Source organism: Pseudorca crassidens, chromosome 3, assembly GCF_039906515.1.
Source record: "Pseudorca crassidens isolate mPseCra1 chromosome 3, mPseCra1.hap1, whole genome shotgun sequence".
NCBI classification, from domain to species: domain Eukaryota; kingdom Metazoa; phylum Chordata; class Mammalia; order Artiodactyla; family Delphinidae; genus Pseudorca; species Pseudorca crassidens.
The window spans coordinates 122,584,812-122,603,533 of NC_090298.1; the positions used below are offsets into that span (position 1 = coordinate 122,584,812).

At 35.2% G+C, this 18,722-nt stretch overlaps 1 protein-coding gene across 1 annotated transcript in view; it reads right to left on the reverse strand.

Moving 5' to 3' along the window:
* Positions 1 to 125: 125 nt before the first annotated feature.
* LARS1 (leucyl-tRNA synthetase 1) overlaps positions 126 to 18,722 on the reverse strand; it is a 64,843-nt gene continuing 46,246 nt past the window's right edge. The window contains exons 24-32 of the mRNA XM_067732141.1: positions 16,609 to 16,699; positions 15,233 to 15,373; positions 13,685 to 13,825; positions 13,314 to 13,424; positions 10,986 to 11,096; positions 8,594 to 8,698; positions 7,236 to 7,331; positions 5,636 to 5,768; positions 126 to 519 (exon numbers count right to left, since the gene is read on the reverse strand). Coding sequence (XP_067588242.1) covers positions 314 to 519; positions 5,636 to 5,768; positions 7,236 to 7,331; positions 8,594 to 8,698; positions 10,986 to 11,096; positions 13,314 to 13,424; positions 13,685 to 13,825; positions 15,233 to 15,373; positions 16,609 to 16,699 — 1,135 coding nt within the window. The 3' untranslated portion in view covers positions 126 to 313. The remainder of the gene's footprint in view (positions 520 to 5,635; positions 5,769 to 7,235; positions 7,332 to 8,593; positions 8,699 to 10,985; positions 11,097 to 13,313; positions 13,425 to 13,684; positions 13,826 to 15,232; positions 15,374 to 16,608; positions 16,700 to 18,722) is intronic.

The window sequence follows — 18,722 nt, forward strand, 5'->3', positions numbered from 1 at the left end:
TCATACAAGAAGCATACTGACACTTTTGTAATAATCTGAAATACTAGAAGCTTCTGGGAAATGGAAATTATTTGTTAAAAAACAAAAACAAAGTATGGTACAACTACTTCTCTTTGAGGCCTCAATAAGGAAAAAAAATTTATTAGGTCCAAGAATCCAAGAAAACTTGGTGTATTTACAAGTACATGCAGAATTTGATGGTTAGAAATGAAATCTATTTAGGTCCAGCCTATGATTCTCATAGCCCATCTACAGGCACAATCATAGTAGTAATATCCCCAGAAACCAGGATAAATCTCCAATGTGTCTGAATTTAATGAACCAGATAGACCATTGTATCACCAATATCTGCCCATAGCCCATTTTCAGTAAGATGAATTTTCTTGCTCGTGAGGTCCACGTGGAAAACAGCATGCTCAGAAATGGGGGTCTTCTCAGCGTGCTCTTTTCCCAGGACGGGAACTCGCCGAGGCCCCAACAGTGGATCATCAAATCTCATCAGTTTCACTTTGGAAAGGTCTACAGCAAAAGAAAGTATCAATATGAACATTTAATTACAGTCACTGACTCAAACCCATGCCTGAGCCTGATAATTCACACTGGTTGTTATATCTAAATCAATATTTTCATCAGATTACTAAATAGGACCCGATGTCAGAAAGCAAAGCTGAATCTAACAAATCTTCATCTTCTGTCAACTTTTACCCAGATCAAAGACCAGCAGAGATTCTGGATAACACATCTCCTGAATTACAAACCAAGGGGAGGGATTGATTATATTTTTGAGTATTATCCTATATGGTCTCTCAAATCACTTTTAATACACTTCAGTTAACCATTTTTCAGAATATTAAAAAGCCTAAAACTTATTTATCTTGCTTGTCTTGCTTCCTGGAATACTTAAAAGTTCAAGAATTGTGGCTTTTGGGGAAAGATAATTTTGGAAAAAGAATTACTACTCTAAGAAATAGCATTACCAGTTTCCTTGTTTTGCTCAAAGGATGAAAGTGTATCAACAAGCTGATGAGAGACAAGGAAAGAAGGGGAATGGCTGGGGGAAAGGGCACAGGTTTTAGAATTTTGAGCTTTTGGATGAGTTCCAACCCTCCCTTGCTTGAGATTTTCCTGATCTGCTCTTATGCAAGCTGATAAGATGGCTCCTGGTAAAGACAGCACTTGTCCCTTGAACAAATTTATGATCCAACAATCCTGCCAACAACTGAGCCCAAAAGAAATTTATTTATTTCAGCAATTCTGAGACTTTTCAACATCAAATGGTTTTATTTTATATGGTAGAAAAACACCATAAATGACTACAAATGCTGATTCTGGATTTACAGCTCATTCTAAGTGTAGCATGGCTAGTTTATACTTAACCTGATCCACAGAAACTGAAGATATTTTCTGAATTACTTCCCACCCCTTTCTAAAGTAGATTGCTGGGTGGTCCATGAGCTACACTCCCTCATGTTGCCTTGAGAGTATGAAACTTAGCATGAGAGGGATAAGGTTTAAAAAAAGATAAAAGGAGACATTAATACAGCTGGCGGCTATGCCAGGAGTACAGGTTATCCAGGCATTCTATTCTTCTTGGGAAACAAAGACTAAAGGACTACAAGTTTAGGGTAGGGATCCTGGGGCTTATAGAGCAATTATCTGCAACTACCATGAAGGCAAACCCTGCCTAAGAGTCTTTGTAGAGTCTCTGCAGAGGCCATACAATCTATCCCCATATACAGCACAAGCCCTGAAAATTAAAATGGGAAAGGAGCACTTACAGTCTTCATGACAGCCATGGTCTCATTTGGGGGGAAGAACACAATTCATTTTAACAGCTACTGCAATTCAACATGCACACCAGTGATAGCAAATTATTTTCTTATGGAAGTAGTGACAAGTCCTACCGGCAGATTTTATGCACAAAGCCTTTTACTGAAGATCTGCCTCTGTCTGTCTCTCTCTCTCACTCTCTCTGAAACAGACCTCCCTCATCATTCCAAGCAATGCTGAATCAAACTATTTCAAAGAAGCCTTAATACCCAACCAGGCTTCTAAGTGGCTAAACACATCTGCTTTGATGTTTCACCATGTAGTTCACTACTGCCAATAAAATTATTGGTGCTTTCTTGTGGTTTTACTATCTTTTCTTATCCCAGACCTCTCTTATCATTGAAAATGTTGAAATTTAAGTCTGCAACTACACAAGATTTAAGGCACTTAAAGATGAGAGTGATTGAGAGTCCCTAGGGATTGATAATGTGAAATGGAGTTTTTCACCTCCAAATTATTAGTTCATATGTGGTATGGGTGGTAAGTGATTTAAAGTCATTATCGTCAAATAGTTGCTCCATGGCCTTTGTGGACTGAATGACGATTTTAGCTAGTGCCTCCTGGACCTAGATCATAATCACTCTCAATACAATTGGCACTAATTGGATGACCTGCTGGCTATCACAGCAGACAGACTGAGAAATATGTTACTGAATTTCACTCCTTTCCCATCTCATATACTCAATATACTCAGTCCCCTTAGATATCAAAGTAATCTGAGGGCTTCTGGAAAAGTCTTAAGTTTAGAGCTCTTCTGTAGATACTTGGAGGAATATCAATTGCAAACTCCCCCTAATATTTCTATCTATTTTCCAAATTCACAGTAGCCACTAATACCAAACTTAACGCACTTCATGATAATATTATTCACAGCTAGAATGACAAAGGATGTAAGAATTATGCCAGAGGCTCAGTGAGAAAAGACGAGCTAAAGAAAACACATCAGTACAGTTCTAAAGAACCTAGTCAGTGCTGCATCTGAGTGTATTTAAAAGGGAGTCAGGTTTAACATTATATTATATAATCCAATTTCCAATACAGGAATAAAACCTCTTATGCACTATAACCTCATAATAATCCTATCCAGCATGTCCACACAAATATCTGTTTTCTTTAGAAGCCACCATATTGTTCTTCAAAGTTAAGAGTTCTTCCTATTACAAAAATCTCATGACTGAATATATGCAATATAAAACAGCCAAAAGGAAGGCCACAAAACGGCTTCCTGTATGTTCACACTTCAAAATTTTCAAGTTCTGCTTTTTGTGGCCTATAAGTTCTAAGGATGGCATTATCATTCTACAGTACCTGGTTTATCGAAGGAACACGCTAAATGTCTAAAACAAAATGGATGAACCTTGAAAACATTTTGCTAAGTGAAATAAGACATACAAAAGAACAATATTGTATGATTCCACTATACAGGTACCTAGAACAGTCAAATACATAGAGTAGAAGAGTAGTTACCAGCGACTACAGGGAAGAAGAACGGGGAGTTATCATTCAATGGGTACAGAGTTTCAGTTTGGGATGATGAAAAAGTTCTAGAAATGGATAGTGTGATGGCTGCACATCAGTCTGAATGTACTTAATGCTACCGAACTGTACACTTAAACAATGACGAAAATGGTCAATTTTATGCTACGTATATTTTACCACAATTTTTTAAATGTCTGCAAACAAAAATATTCCTAGTCCTAACATATTGCTGGTACACAGTGAAAAAAGTATCAGTGTTTCCCTCATGCTAGTACACACTTTCCCTTCACCCTCACAGGTATAATTCTCAAGGCCCTATCAAACAATGTTTTCTCCATAATATCATCTCTGATCACCACAGCTGGAAATAATCTCACCTTTTTGTGTATAAATTTTACTATATCTCTCTTACTGTACTCAGCAGTTTCTCCTTAGATTGATTATGTACTTCAATAGCTTAGTCCCCTACTCCTTCACTAGATGCAGCCTCCTAATGAACAGTACTTTGTGGACTCCCCAAAGCCCCTAGTACCTACAAAGGAGTCTCTGCATACACACTTATCTCTACACACACTACACATGATATTCTCTCAAGAAATGACAACAGAAGGTACACGAATGACTTCAAGAGAACAAAAAATACATGGTAGAATGAATTCCAAAGGGCTATTTTAAGTCTTCTATGTAAATGGAATGTTGTTACCCTGAATATAATTCCATAAATTGCTCACTGTATGGGATTTGTAAATCTTTTCAGAAAATTTTATACTGATGGTATTTGGCCCAATCAACTCTTGATTACCATAAGAAGAGAAGAGAGAGATTATGCAAAATAGGGAATCTCAACATTAATTTGTCTTCATAATTTGGAAGAAAAATAATACAGAAACAAACTAATTCCCTTCACGTTCTTCTCAGCGTAAGACCAGCTGAGTAATTAAAAAAAGAAGCTATACAATCCCACTACTGGGCATATACCCTGAGAAAACCATAACTCAAAAAGAGTCATGTACCACAATGTTCACTACAGCACTATTTTCAACAGCCGGGACATGGAAGCAACCTAAGTGTCCATTGACAGATGAGTGGATAAAGAGGATGTGGCACATATATACAATGGAATATTACTCAGCCATAAAAAGAAACGAAATTGAGTTATTTGTAGTGAGGTGGATGGACCTAGAGTCTGTCACACAGAGTAAGTCAGAAAGGGAAAAACAAATACCGTATGCTAACACATATATATGGAATCTGAAAAAAAAAAAAAAAAAAACAGGTCTGATGAGCCTAAGGGCAGGAGAGGAGTAAAGATGCAGACTAGAGAATGGACTTAGGACATGGGGAGGGGGAAGGGGAAGCTGGGACGAAGTGAGAGAGTAACACTGACATATATACACTACCAAATGTAAAATGGATAGCTAGTGGGAAGCAGCTGCATAGCACAGGGAGATCAGCTCGGTGCTTTGTGGCCACCTAGAGGGGTGGGATAAGGAGGGTGGGAGGGAGATGCAAGAGGGAGGAGATATGGGGATATATGCATATGTATAGCTGATTCACTTTGTCATACCACAGAAACTAACACAACATTGTAAAGCAATTATACTCCAATAAAGATGTTAAAAAAAAAAGCTATAAGTTGTTATATCAAATCTAATCATAGGAGATCTAGACTTAATGTTGCTAAGAAATTAAGATTATTTACATATTTTACCCGGAGGCACACTGTCTAAAAGAAAGAATATGAGCTTTGGAGTCAAATATATCTAAGTTTGAATTCCAGCTCCAGGATTTACTAGCTGTATGAACTTTGCAAGTTATTTAGCCTTTCTAACCTCCATTTCATCATCTGCAAAAGGGTAATAATACCCTAAATGTTACAGGGTTGTAAAAGGATTAAATGGCCAATACATGGCAGACACTCAATAACTTTTACTTCTCTTCCTTCCCCAGGAACAGATTCTGTCAAGCAGGTTAGTTTGGAATTAAGGGAATATGTTCCTTCATTCTGAATACTTCTGAGCATTGGAAATTGCTTATTACAATTTTAAAGCTAGATGGAATCCTGGAAAAATATCTAATCCAGTGTCCTCATTTCACTAAAAGAGAAATCAGTTTAGAGCTTAAGTGACATGGCCAAGCCACCAAGCTACCTAGTCACAATGTCCCAAAAGAAAATATAGGTGTCCTGATTCTGGGTCCAACACTCTTTCCACAACATTACATGACTGTCCCTAAGCAGGACAGTTACTTTTCTTTCTCCCCTCTGCTTAGAACTCATCAAATCCACAAGCTACTGCCAAATGTGCACTTCAAGGAAACCATTTACCTTTGATTCCTCGGTCCACCTTCATTAAACGCCGGATTATAGAATCACGGTTATCTCCTTGCCTGATTTCAATTTTGGTTGAGAAGTGGCCATTGAATGGCTGAGAATTCACTAGGGAAACTGATACACCAGGCTAAGAAAATAAATAGAAAATGACTGTTATAAGAAATCAAACTTGAATACTGCTGAGGGAGAAGGAATCTCTGCTAGATTTTTAATGCCCAATGAAAGACAGATTTAATTCTGGTATTCTAAAATCAAGACCAAGGGATACTCAAATATGAAAGAAAAAATGTACAAAAAAAAAGCTCATGCTTATAACCAAATGCCTAGGTAAAAATGACTATGAGTACACATATCAATACTGATGATGGATAAAAACAATAATTCTATTTTCTCTTCTAAAACTACCACCATTTATTGAATTCCTACTATGTACCAGACACTGTACGAAGCACTTTATAGACATTATTCCTGTATCATGAAAGGCAGTTCCTTAAGACCCTTTTTCACAGATGAAAAGCTGAGAACCAGAAAGATTAACAAAGTAACCCAAGGTCACATAGCTAGTAAGAGGCAGAGTCTCATCTTTACTGAGAATAAACTCATTTCTATGACATACTAACTCCCACATAATATAAACGATATAGTTAAAGAACTTGCTCATTATTTTAAATGGAAAAAGTCAACTGAGCCTTATGAAACTTAAATACATAGTAGCTTAATGGAATGCTTGAAAGAAGCTTGAAATAAACATATTTGTATGGGGAAAACTATTTCATGTACCTATATTCATGGCCCAAATGACTGTACTTTTAAAAGCCACCATATCTTAATGTAATGAGACTATTTATAATCTGATGATAAATTTAGGAGGTCTGCATGATCATGATTACTTCATTCTTTCAAAATAGACTTCTTCTGCTTGCTGCATTTTCAATTAAATGTGGTAAAAGTGGCAGGATATATGTAAGTCCTCTGCTTATCAAGAAAAGTAGGGCATTTTATGGACTCTCACAATGGCACTCCAGTGAACTTTACCAAATGCTGCCATTCTGAATGGATTCTTTAAGAGTTAATAAATAAAATCTCCCCAAACTTCAAAACCTATTTATCTTCACCAGTAATGGTCAAAAACTAAGAAATTAAAAAAGCATTTCCAGTATAATGGGAAATGATGCATCAATCTGGTTTATGCCAGAAACCAAAAGTCTTGAATACCATTACTAAACCAAAACTCATCTGAAATATGAAAGCTCCTTTTCACTGTTTAAAGAAGTTTCACATTTCAATGTCCACTATCTTTTTTTTTAAGTCAGGTTTTGAAAACCATATTCTTATTTTTAAAATCACAATCAACATCTGATGCTACCTGTGATAGTAGAGTAAGGAAAAGTGAGGGCTGCATTAACCAGGGAATTAGAGGACCTCAAATCCAGACCCACTACTAACCAACTAAGTGGCCTAAGCCAAGCTAATCATTTAACTTCTCTGGACCTCACTTCTTTCCATCGTTAAAATGATGGTTTTAGGTGTAAAGCTCTCTAAGGTCTCTTCCAGCTCTAAAATGCAATGATTCAGTGAGATTCTTTCAACTTACTTCTGTTCTAAAAACATTAAGTGGTTTCCCAGGACAGCAATCTTCCCTGACTTTATCTTCTGCTTCAGAGGCAAACTTGACTTCTATGTGTTCTAGCTAAGTAGAGGGGAAAGATGGAAGTCATTAGTATCACTTAATATGATTGGAATTAGTCATCACCTCATTTCACCAAAGAGCAAAACCAAGTTCTCCACTTATCATAAAATGGCCTGTGCAGTTTTATTATTTTCCATATAAACATTATATGAAACCTATCATCAAGTATTTAACACTCATGTTAGATGCCTCATAGTATGTTATTTATATAGTCATGTTTACCATCTTCTATCAGGAAATCTGGCATCTACCTGCTGCCTAAAACAAAAATCAGTATAAAAGGCTTTCACTCAAATAAATGGAAAACCTCAGAAATGTAGCAAATTGCATATACCTGAATACAAGATGACCCTAAATAAAGTGTTCCCATTGTCCCAGTGTAAATATCCAAGAAGTTTTTTGACCTCCATGAGTATATATGAACATTTAGAAATATACATAAAATAGATGTCTACTAATACTTACTTTATTAACACATTTATAATTACATGACATAAAATGCTTATTTAGAAATGCTTATTTCTTCCATTCCTGTATTTCATAAGACAATTTTATTCAAACTCGAAACCTGTACTTTTTTATATTAGTGTTTTCATTATTACTAGAACCACTTTTTGAATCCTCTAACACAATTTCCTATAGAAAATTATCTTTCCTTCTGCCTAAGGTGAATGAGAGACAGCATTTTTAGAATCTATATATTAAATTGTCAGTGGGGCAGGAAGATGGAATGGGGAGAAACTCAGATATGTGAAAGCTACTGGTGATGTTCTAGTTCCTGAGTTGGGCAGTAGATTCATGGATGGTGATTATATTACTAATTAAGAAAAAAAAACAGGGCCAAACATGGACCACTGATCATATATAATGAATCAAGGATTCTAATTAATCCAAATCTGTGATTCTGAGGTCTTAAAGGGAGGGGGGAAAAAAGCAATCCAGAATACCCCATAATATGAGAGATTTTGAAAGCATTTGAATATAAGGCCTCTCCGAATTTTTTTTTACGGATAATTTTGAGAGGAAATCCAGGCATATACAGTTAGTATTTTAGGAATAGAATAACTGATAAGTGAAATAAGAGAACAGATCATTTCCTCTTCCTGTAACTTCTATACCACCCATTCTCTTTCCCCCCAAAATATATTTGGCAAAGGTACTAAACATAGAAGATGAAGTTTATAAAAAGGTTTATTATAAAACTAAAGAACTGGACTGTTTACGATAGTTAACTAGTTGTTATAATCCCAGGCCCCTCTTACCTCAAGGGAATTGGTCAGATAGACTATATTCTCCATGAGCACTGCCTGTTCGTCAAATTCTAATTGCAAATCCAGAACACGAGGTCCCATCTTCTCCAGATTTTCCTAGCAGCCAAAATGGTTTTGAAAAACAAAATCACATTAAGAATATGATGAAAAGAACATATTTCTCCCAAAGCAATCAGTCTCTCAAGTGATAATATCTTCAAATTTGAACAGTTAAAGGAAAGGCCTTGGACTCATGGTTTCCCTTATCTATGTTTGTTCGCTAATGAAATTACTCGCTGAGAGTAATTATCATTTAAAGTATGATAAGATTAAGACAGCACTGAAGAGACTAGAAGGACAAGGTTTTCAGATTTATAAAAGAAATATGATTTCATCATTGTTAATTTACCCTGACTTTATATGCAAATCCAAAGAACTCACTTTGACAAGGAATCAAACAAATGTCTTAAAATACCCCTTCAGGTAACAAATAAAATAAAATAAATTAAATTAAATGTTCCCAAGATACCACGTCTGTAAAGCTATTTCAAGAAACAGTGAATTAATAATAACCAAACAAAACATTCCTATAAATTTAAAAATTTTTTTAAAAGTCAGATTATATGGGTACTCAGATAATCCTGCGACATATAAAAAACCATTTCTTATTCTTAATTTTAACATTAAATATCAATATTTGCTGCTCAAGATGTAACCTTCAAGACCTAAGTTCATAAGCACAAATACAGTTAACTGCCTAGAACATGTTTCACTTATATGAAAGTGACCTGACATGATTCTTAATATTCACTACCTTCATTTACCATCCAAGTTGTTTCTTTTCCCATGAGGTGCTAGAAAACCCTTTTCTTATTCCCAGATTTATTAAACACTTTTCAAAGTTTCAACCACTAATTTGCCTCATAATACCAAGTAATACCAATATTACTGAAAAAATATTTTACTACTCAAAAAATCTAACACTGGTTTTTCAAAAAGCCAACCTTTGAATCTAACATCATTTAAAATCAGTTTCACTGGATTCTATAAAGCATGTCACCAAAATTAATTGCCTCTGCAACCAACAATGGGATATTTTGTTGATTTCCCCATATTGACAATGGATCTGACATTATGACCAATGGCACTAGCTGGGAACCAATGAATTATGAGCATACCAGCAAATATAACTTATTATTGTAGGTCAAGCCATGATTTTAAATTATTTCTGAAACTTCAAATACCATAAGGCTCAGACAGTTGACTCTGGTTCTAGGAGAATTAAAACGCTTTCCTAAGAACACAATCTACTCCAATACAAGACAAGCTAAGAGTTTTGGTCTCTTATCAGGCAGGTATCTGTAGCCCACAAGATTCAATAATTAATCTAAAGTATAAGAATAACCATTACATGTTTAGCAGGCTGGAAGACACTGATATACATTTTCTTAAAAATGTACTGAGCCTACTTTTTGACAGGTAGTATTAAAATGTATTATGTGTATTAATTCATTTACTCCTCACAGCACTCCTAAAAGGTAGGTTCTATTAATTTCCTATTTTATAGATGAAAAACATTGTGGCCCACAGAATTTAAGTGATTTGTCTAAGTCCTCCAAACTAAAAAGTGACAGAAAACAGGATTTGGGCCAAGATTTGTCTGCCCCCAGAGTCTGAGATCTTAAGCAATATACAGTCTTCTTTCTGTTTCTCTTTGTCAGGAAATCCTCCAGATCAGTTATATATATGAAAAAGACTAAGAGTTTAACCCAAAGATTCTCAATGGGGGAGCTATGGTGGGGGACTGATTTTGCTACCAGGAGATATTTGGCAATGTATGGAGGCATTTTTGGTTGTCATAACTTGAGTAGGGGAGGGAGAAATTCTACTGGCATCCAGTGGGTAGAAGCCAAGGACACTGCTAAACACCCTATAGTGCACAGGACAGCCTCCCACAACCAAGAACTATCCAGCCTAAAATACACAGAGCCATTGTTGAGAAACCCTGATCTAACCACTATAAACAACGTTTATCCCGTTAAGCTAAACCTGTACAAATGTAGAATCTTGTTCCAGGAATAGGATCTAGTAAAAATACCCCAATGTAAGCTAAAAGACTATGTTTCCTCCTTAAAGTGAAAAGAAGAGAAGGTAGAATATGAAGAGAATCATTTAGTGCAGTAATTCTCAACCAATTTTTCTTCCACAATACATATATTTCACACACTCGGCAATTCCACAGGTAAACCCCAAATCTGATCACTCATTTCCACAACCACTGATTGAAAAGTGCTATTTTAGCAGATTTCTTGGGGGAGACTGTGCCCAAAGTGTTCCTCTTACTTCTACTATCCTATCTAACCATTACCCGTGTGGTCACAGCTGCACAAGGTCCACAGCTTACCTTAATCATGGCGACAAATGGCATCACTTTCTTCATGTATTTCTTCAATTCTGGCAAATTGACTAGTTCACTAGCAATGACCTTGTTATCAGGCAATTTTCCACTGTTGGTCTAAAAAAAGAGTGGGAGACGAATGTGAAGAAAAATATTTTAAAGATAATATAGGATAGTAGATGTAGCCAGACATGAAATGGTGGCCTCTACCAATCTGCTAGAGAGCAGCACAAGAAGGTGCAGCCTCTAGCATCACAGGGAAGTGAAAGGTAAATGAATAATACAGAAAGGAGTCTCCTCTTTCCTCTAAATTCAAAGGACACATGTTTTTTCGGGTAAAGGAGAAAAGCATGTGCATGATGCTGAAATATTTAATTTTCCCTTACACTAATGATACTCTAGGATTGTAACATTAGATCTTATCTAGTGATAAAATGGTCTTATAAAAATCCTATTTGTCTTCAAACTTCAAACTTCTCAAAGCATTTCATTAGTCACATCAAAATGAAAACTATACAACTATCATATAAGATGTATTATAATGTCTGCTTTTGAACACTCTGCCTTATAAATTGTTACCACAAATGTGAAAAAAGAATCTCTAGCTATCAACCTGTTAAAAATAATATAATTTCTATCTACCAAAAATAAATATCTATATCATAAGCATTAATATGCACACAGTCCCAAATGAGCTGCCTGAATTTAAATTCACTCGTGCGAACATCAATAGAGGAGAAATAAAGTAAGCGGCCTTTCCAGACTTTTGGGTGACCTATTTTCTCCTTATTGTAAAAGAATCACACCAAAGCCAAGGGTTGGGAATAAATCTAAAAGAAAAGTAACATACAGTAAGATTTCCAATAATCTATTTACTTTCAATTCTAACCTTTACTAGAGTACATAGGAAAAAATATTTTCTCCACTTGCCAATACGTTGCTTTGAAATACATAAGAAAAAGGAGAGGGTGGAACACACGCTTTTTTCCTTATGTCACGAAAAAGGTGCCATATTGAACATAAGAACATTCTTGTTGATTATAAACTGACATTCTTTTAGTTCTTTTGGATGAAAACAAATGAAAATTTTAAAGGAAGCTGGTCATTCCAAATAATGCCAATAGATGATGTTGATTTCAAACTATGTAATCTAGTCAATAAATATAAGTAAAAATATAACTTCTAAAAGAACAGTGGTGATTAATTTTTTAATATCTGGGACATTACATACCATATTCGGTTCTTCTGCTTCCTTGAAAATGCTGGTATGAATATATACGCCACTGAGGCAAAATTTCATTTTTCTAACTACCAAAGTAGCTTTTACTCTTTTACTTACCATAAGTCAAAAATCTGCAAGCAGATTCTAAAAGCTACACTCCATTTCTATCAAACGCAATCGAAGGAAGAGGTAGTTCTCCATAAAAACAGGTTCACATATTGTAGAATACAAAAATACTTGCTCTTCTCTTTCCATTAAATCTTACAAATATAAAAGTTCTTCTGAGTATTTCTTGGTTAACCATGAAAAGTACTGAGGCAAAATTCCAATAAAGGTCTAGAAAATCAAAGCTAAGGATTTTTCCTTTATATTACCACTTTATGCTTTGGCCATAATCCCTATTTGGTCTCTCTCTTTCTTTCTCTTTTTAAAGTGCGCCTTAATGGTTTCTGTCCACCAATAACTGTTGCTTATAACCTGAGCAAAAATTCTACAACATATACTTTGTTTCCACATTTTGAATGTAAAAGGAAAAAGGAAGGTGAATTTTTTTCTCTAGGAAAACCTAGAACTAAGTTTAAATATTGAGTTCCCTTTAAATACAACTATCATATTTAATAGCTATTTACCTGACAATCAAAAACACAACATCAAACTCTCCATTTCTATGGGTAATTACCAAATTGGACATTTTCTTTTAAATTACTCAAGAGCCAAGCTTCAAATTTTTTCAAACATAATAACGTTAAGCCTTCATGAATGCCAGTGTTCAAGGCACAACAAATCCAAAATGCAAACTCAGCCCTTTTGCTTCATAATTTTAACCACACATATGAAAAAGTCCCACACCTTCTGATTACATACAACTAGATCTAGTATTTTTTTATGAAAGTTTCAGAAATGATGAAAAACAGCTTTTCCCTCGGCATCCTCGGCATTCCATTTAAGAGCCACCAAGGATAACAAATGGCATTCCATGTGTAAAGGTAATTAAACAAAGCTGCCTGTCTTTCTTCCCCTAGACATTGCCAACATCCTAAAAACAAAAGCAGCATAGGCAGAACACGACACTGCTGGGGTGAGGTGGGGTGGGAGTCTATTGAGAACGTCACCTCAAAGTGATGACGCAGAACTGACAGGGTGATATGTTGCCAAGACGGATAGTTCTTCGCCACATAGATGGTGCAATGTGAAGGCTTCTGAGGGAGCTGCTTGTCAGTCTTCTACAGGGCAGAAGAAAGAAAAAAAACATTTAATCACTTTCATATACACCAAAAATGAAAGAACCCTCTCCCAGTATATAGCACTACTGCCTTTAACTTAAAAAATATGCATACAATAGAACTGCATTAGAAATGAAAATAGCCCTACATTAGCAATGAAAATGGCCCTAAGGAAAGTTGTCTTTATTTTCATTACTATTAAATGTTATTTGACCAATAACTTTTAAGGAATGACATTAAAAAAAAAAAAAAGACTTCACCTTCCCTTTAGCTGGTATCATATAGTTCTTGAGTCGCAATCTAAGGTCATGTGCTACTTCCATGAGATACTGTGAGGAGCGTATCAAGCTTTCATCCACAGGACCTGCCAGAGGCCATGAAGCATTCATAACTGAGTCGGGCTTTAAAAAAAAAAAAGGTTCAGTGAGATTAGACAACACAACTATTTTATGATTCTTGGTTACAGTTTCATACCAAGACATGGTGTGTAACTGTGTGCTCAAAGTTCAAACCTGACTACACATAACACGCGTCCACAGACCCTGATCTAATGTTCCCTAGAATTCAAGCTGTGAAGTCTGACTCTACATTCTTAATTAGCATCCATTTGTACAAGCATATTGATACCCACACACATATGCTCACTTTCAAAGAAAATTATGTAATGCTAATTTGCCTAAATTTAATCTTTGTTATATAAATTATGCATACTCTCAGTTTTTATCCTACTAATACATCCAGTACTGAAAGTATGGCTATTTGGAATATATATCATGAGCACATTTTTGCATTGTTCACACATTGAAAAATACAAAAGAGCTTGGCTAATAATGCTGGAAAGGAGTTAATAAACCAGCCAATCTGTTTATCTGTAAGCCTGGGAGAAATAAATTTATCTTCACAGTAAGAATGCTAATATAAAATCCCTGAATATGCAGCCCTATATATGCCAGGAATTTTATATAAAACAAGAATATTTATGCAAGTATACACTTCTATCTTTGTTTATAAGCAGCTCATAACAGTTATTTACATCTTTCTCAGTATTTTCACCTTTCTAAACAAACAGTTGAGAAAACAGTATTAGTTATACGTGTATTCAAATACATTATAACATTTCCTAATAAGAATTAGGTGATAAACAACACGCACAAAGTCACATTATTAAAATACATACAATAAAAATAAATAAATTTTTTAAAAATTAAAAAAAAGGGGGGGGGGCCTCCCCGGTGGCACAGTGGTTAAGAATCCACCTGCCAATGCAGAGGACACAGGTTTGAGCCCTGGTCTGGGAAGACCCCGCATGCCACGGAGCAACTAAGCCTGTGTGCCACAACTACTGAGCCTGTGCTCTAGAGCCTGCGAGCCACAACTACTAAGGCCACGTGCCACTACTGAAGCCCGCGTGCCCAGAGCCCGTGCTCTGCAACGAGACAAGCCACCACAATGAGAAGCCCACACACCATAATGAAGGGTAGCCCCCACTCGCCGCAACTAGAGAAAGCCCATGCACAGCAACGAAGACCCAACACAGCCAAAAATAAATAAATAAAATAAATATATTTTTTAAAAATTTTTAATAAAATAAGGTTAAATATATACACCGTGTGTGTATAAATTAAGGCATATATACCCGATGTAGCTTCAATTTAAGCTGCTGTAATAATTATGAGATAATGAACCCAATATTATTCTTGAAATACTCATTTTCAGTCTTTCTCTCTTAAGTCACATTATTATCCCAACATTTATTTAATGAGGCCCAAATCAAAACCACCCAGAACATCTTAAATGCATAAAGTTACCTTTCCCAGGAGTGTCCAGATGTGCTCACACAAATGAGGACAGAATGGAGCCAAAAGAAGTGTCTGAACTTCAATAAACCGGAACACGAGGTCTCGGTGCATCCCTTCTATAGCCAATTCACGGTACTTATCTTTCGCAGCCTACAAAATTTGGAGTTATTTACCATTTCTCTCCCCCACTTCTTTAAAATAAAATTATAGGAAAAAAAACTCAGTATCTCTATTTTAATGCATTTTAAAGTATTTAGTCTTTTAAAATTCCATAATAAACTTTAGTAAAGGTTTTACTTTATGTTTAACAACCTGAAAATAAATGTGTATCAATCCTTAGGTTGAAAACAGTAAATTGTTTAAATTTATACATCTTTGATAATCTTTGCTATTAAGCATTTCTTTTTAAGTATTTCTTAGCCATTTAGGGTTCTTTGGGGGGCGTTGTTTGTTCATGTCCTTTGGTAATTGTTCTTTGGACCATTAGTATTTTTTTGATGGGCTTGTCAAAATCCTGAAATACAGACTGTAAATAATTTTCCAGTTAACTGTGTATTTTTAAGATGATTTCAGTTATGGTTTTCTTATCTATGTTGGCAAGTTCATCAGAACTTTTTTGGTTATTCCTTTCTTTTGTTTTTATGATTAGGAAATCTTTTTTCAATTCTAAAATCAAATAAATGTTCACTTAGCCCTGTTTTTCAGAAAAAAAAAAAAAGTAAATCAATCCTAACAAAAGGATAATGCAGTTTTATACTGATTCTCAAGAAAATCTGAAAAAGACATTTTGCAATGGACATAAAAGATGAACAATTTAAACTGTGTACTAAGGGTGAATGCTCAGTAGCATGTATTAATAGCATCAAAAAGGCTGTAAATATGACACACTGCTATGCTCAGCACTTATCCTTATTTAATCACATCTCTGAAAACCAAGTTACATAAATCCCAATGTGATATTTTACAAAACTGACTGAGGAAAGCTACATTTTTACTTTAAGCACTTGAACTGCCAAACTTGAGGATATGCTGACACCTTGTGGAAAACCTCAGAAAATGTTTGCTTTCAAACTAATAGCAATTAGTTACAATTATGCCTTTGTTTTTTATCAACTTTAAAATGTTTTCCTGGAAAACGTGTCTAATTTTTAGATTTAACCTCTTTATTAACCCACAGCTCAACTAGGAATAGAATTACTTACATTAAAGAAACATAATACAAAAAGTACTCAAGAAAACTATTTAAAATCACAATGTATTGAATATTTTACAAATTTTCACTCTCCACTTAAGATGAGTTATAATGCTACAGCAGGAGGGGAAAAAACAAGAAATACATCATATTGACACTGACGTATTTTATAGCTACGAAAAGAATAGCCTACCTGAAACTCAAAAAACCCTGTTTTCAAAGCTTCTTTAAACATCATCTTTTCATAGTTTTGATCTGTTTTTATAATGCCTGCATTCATTTCACTATTGAATAGGAAAAAAAAGGTAATTGAGTTTAAAGGCAAGTACATATATATAGGTATAAAAAACTTCCACACATACTAATAAACATTAAAATGAGAACAATGCATGAAACATTTAAGACTGCTCAACCACAAAACCATCTTTGTATTCCTCAAAACTGACCACTGCAGCCTCGCACTATCTATCCACTCTTGAGTATGGTCGTAACACTACTTAGGGCTCCTGTTTATGACAACACAGTTAACCACATGCTTGTTTAAAAATTCCTTGATGGTCACCCTGATACCAAAACCAGACAAAGATACTACAAAAAAAGAAAATTACAGATTAATATCACTGATGAATATAGATGCAAAATTCCTCAACAAAATACTAGCAAACAGAATCCAACAACACATTAAAAGGATCATACACTATGATCAAGTGGGATTTATCCCAGGGATGCAAGGATTCTTCAATATACGCAAATCAATCAATGTGATACACCATATTAACAAATTGAAGAAAAAAACCATATGATCATCTCAATAGATGCAGAAAAAGCTTTTGACAAAATTCAACACCCGTTTATGACAAAAAAAACTCCAGAAAGTGGCCATAGAGGGAACCTACCTCAACATAATAAAGGCCATATACGACAAACCCACAGCCAACATCATTCTCAATGGTGAAAAACTGAAAGCATTTCCTCTAAGATCAGGAACAAGAAGACAAGGATGTCCACTCTCACCACTGTTATTCAACATAGTTTTGGAAGTCCTAGCCACGGCAATCAGAGAAGACAAAGAAAAGGAATACAAATTGGAAAAGAAGAAGTAAAACTGTCATTGTTTGCAGATGACATGATACTATACATAGAGAATCCTAAAGATGCCACCAGAAAACTACTAGAGCTAATCAATGAATCTGGTAAAGTTGCAGGATACAAAATTAATGCACAGAAATCTCTTGCATTCCTATACACTAATGATGAAAAATCTGAAAGAGAAATTAAGGAAACGCTCCCATTTACCATTGCAACAAAAAGAATACAATACCTAGGAATAAACCTACCTAGGGAGACAAAAGACCTGTATGCAGAAAACTATAAGACACTGATGAAAGAAATTAAAGAGGATACCAACTGATGGAGAGATATACCATGTTCTTGAACTGGAAGAATCAATATTGTGAAAATGACTATACTAGCCAAAGCAATCTACAGATTCAATGCAATCCCTATCAAATTACCAATGGCATTTTTTACAGAACTAAAACAAAAAATATTAAAATTTGTATGGAGACACAAAAGACCCCAAATAGTCAAAGCAGTCTTGAGAGAAATAAACGGAGCTGGAGGAATCAGACTCCCTATACTACAAAGCTACAGTAATCAAGACAATATGGTACTGGCACAAAAACAGAAACAAAGATCAATGGAACAAGATAGAAAGCCCAGAGATAAACCCACGCACCTATGGTCAACTAATCTATGACAAAGGAGGCAAGGATATACAATGGAGAAAAGACAGTCTCTTCAATAAGTGGTGTTGGGAAAACTGGACAGCTGCATGTAGAAGAATGAAATTAGAACACTCCCTAACAACACACACAAAAATAAACTCAAAATGCGTTAGAGACCTAAATGTAAGACTGGACACTACAAAACTCTTAGAGGAAAACATAGGCAGAACACTCTTTGACATAAATCACAGCAAGATCTTTTCTGATCCACCTCCTAGAGTAATGGAAATAAAAATAAACAAATGGGAGCTAATGAAACGTCAAAGCTTTTGACCAGCAAAGCAAACCATAAAGAAGACGAAAAGACAACCCTCAGGATGGGAGAAAATATTTGCAAACGAATCAACGGACAAAGGATTAATCTCCAAAATATATAAACAGCTCATACAGCTCAATATTAAAAAAACAAACAACCCAATCCAAAAATGGGCAGAAGACCTAAATAGACATTTCTCCAAAGAAGACATAAGATGGCCAAGAAGCACATGAAAAGCTGCTCAACATCACTAATAATTAGAGA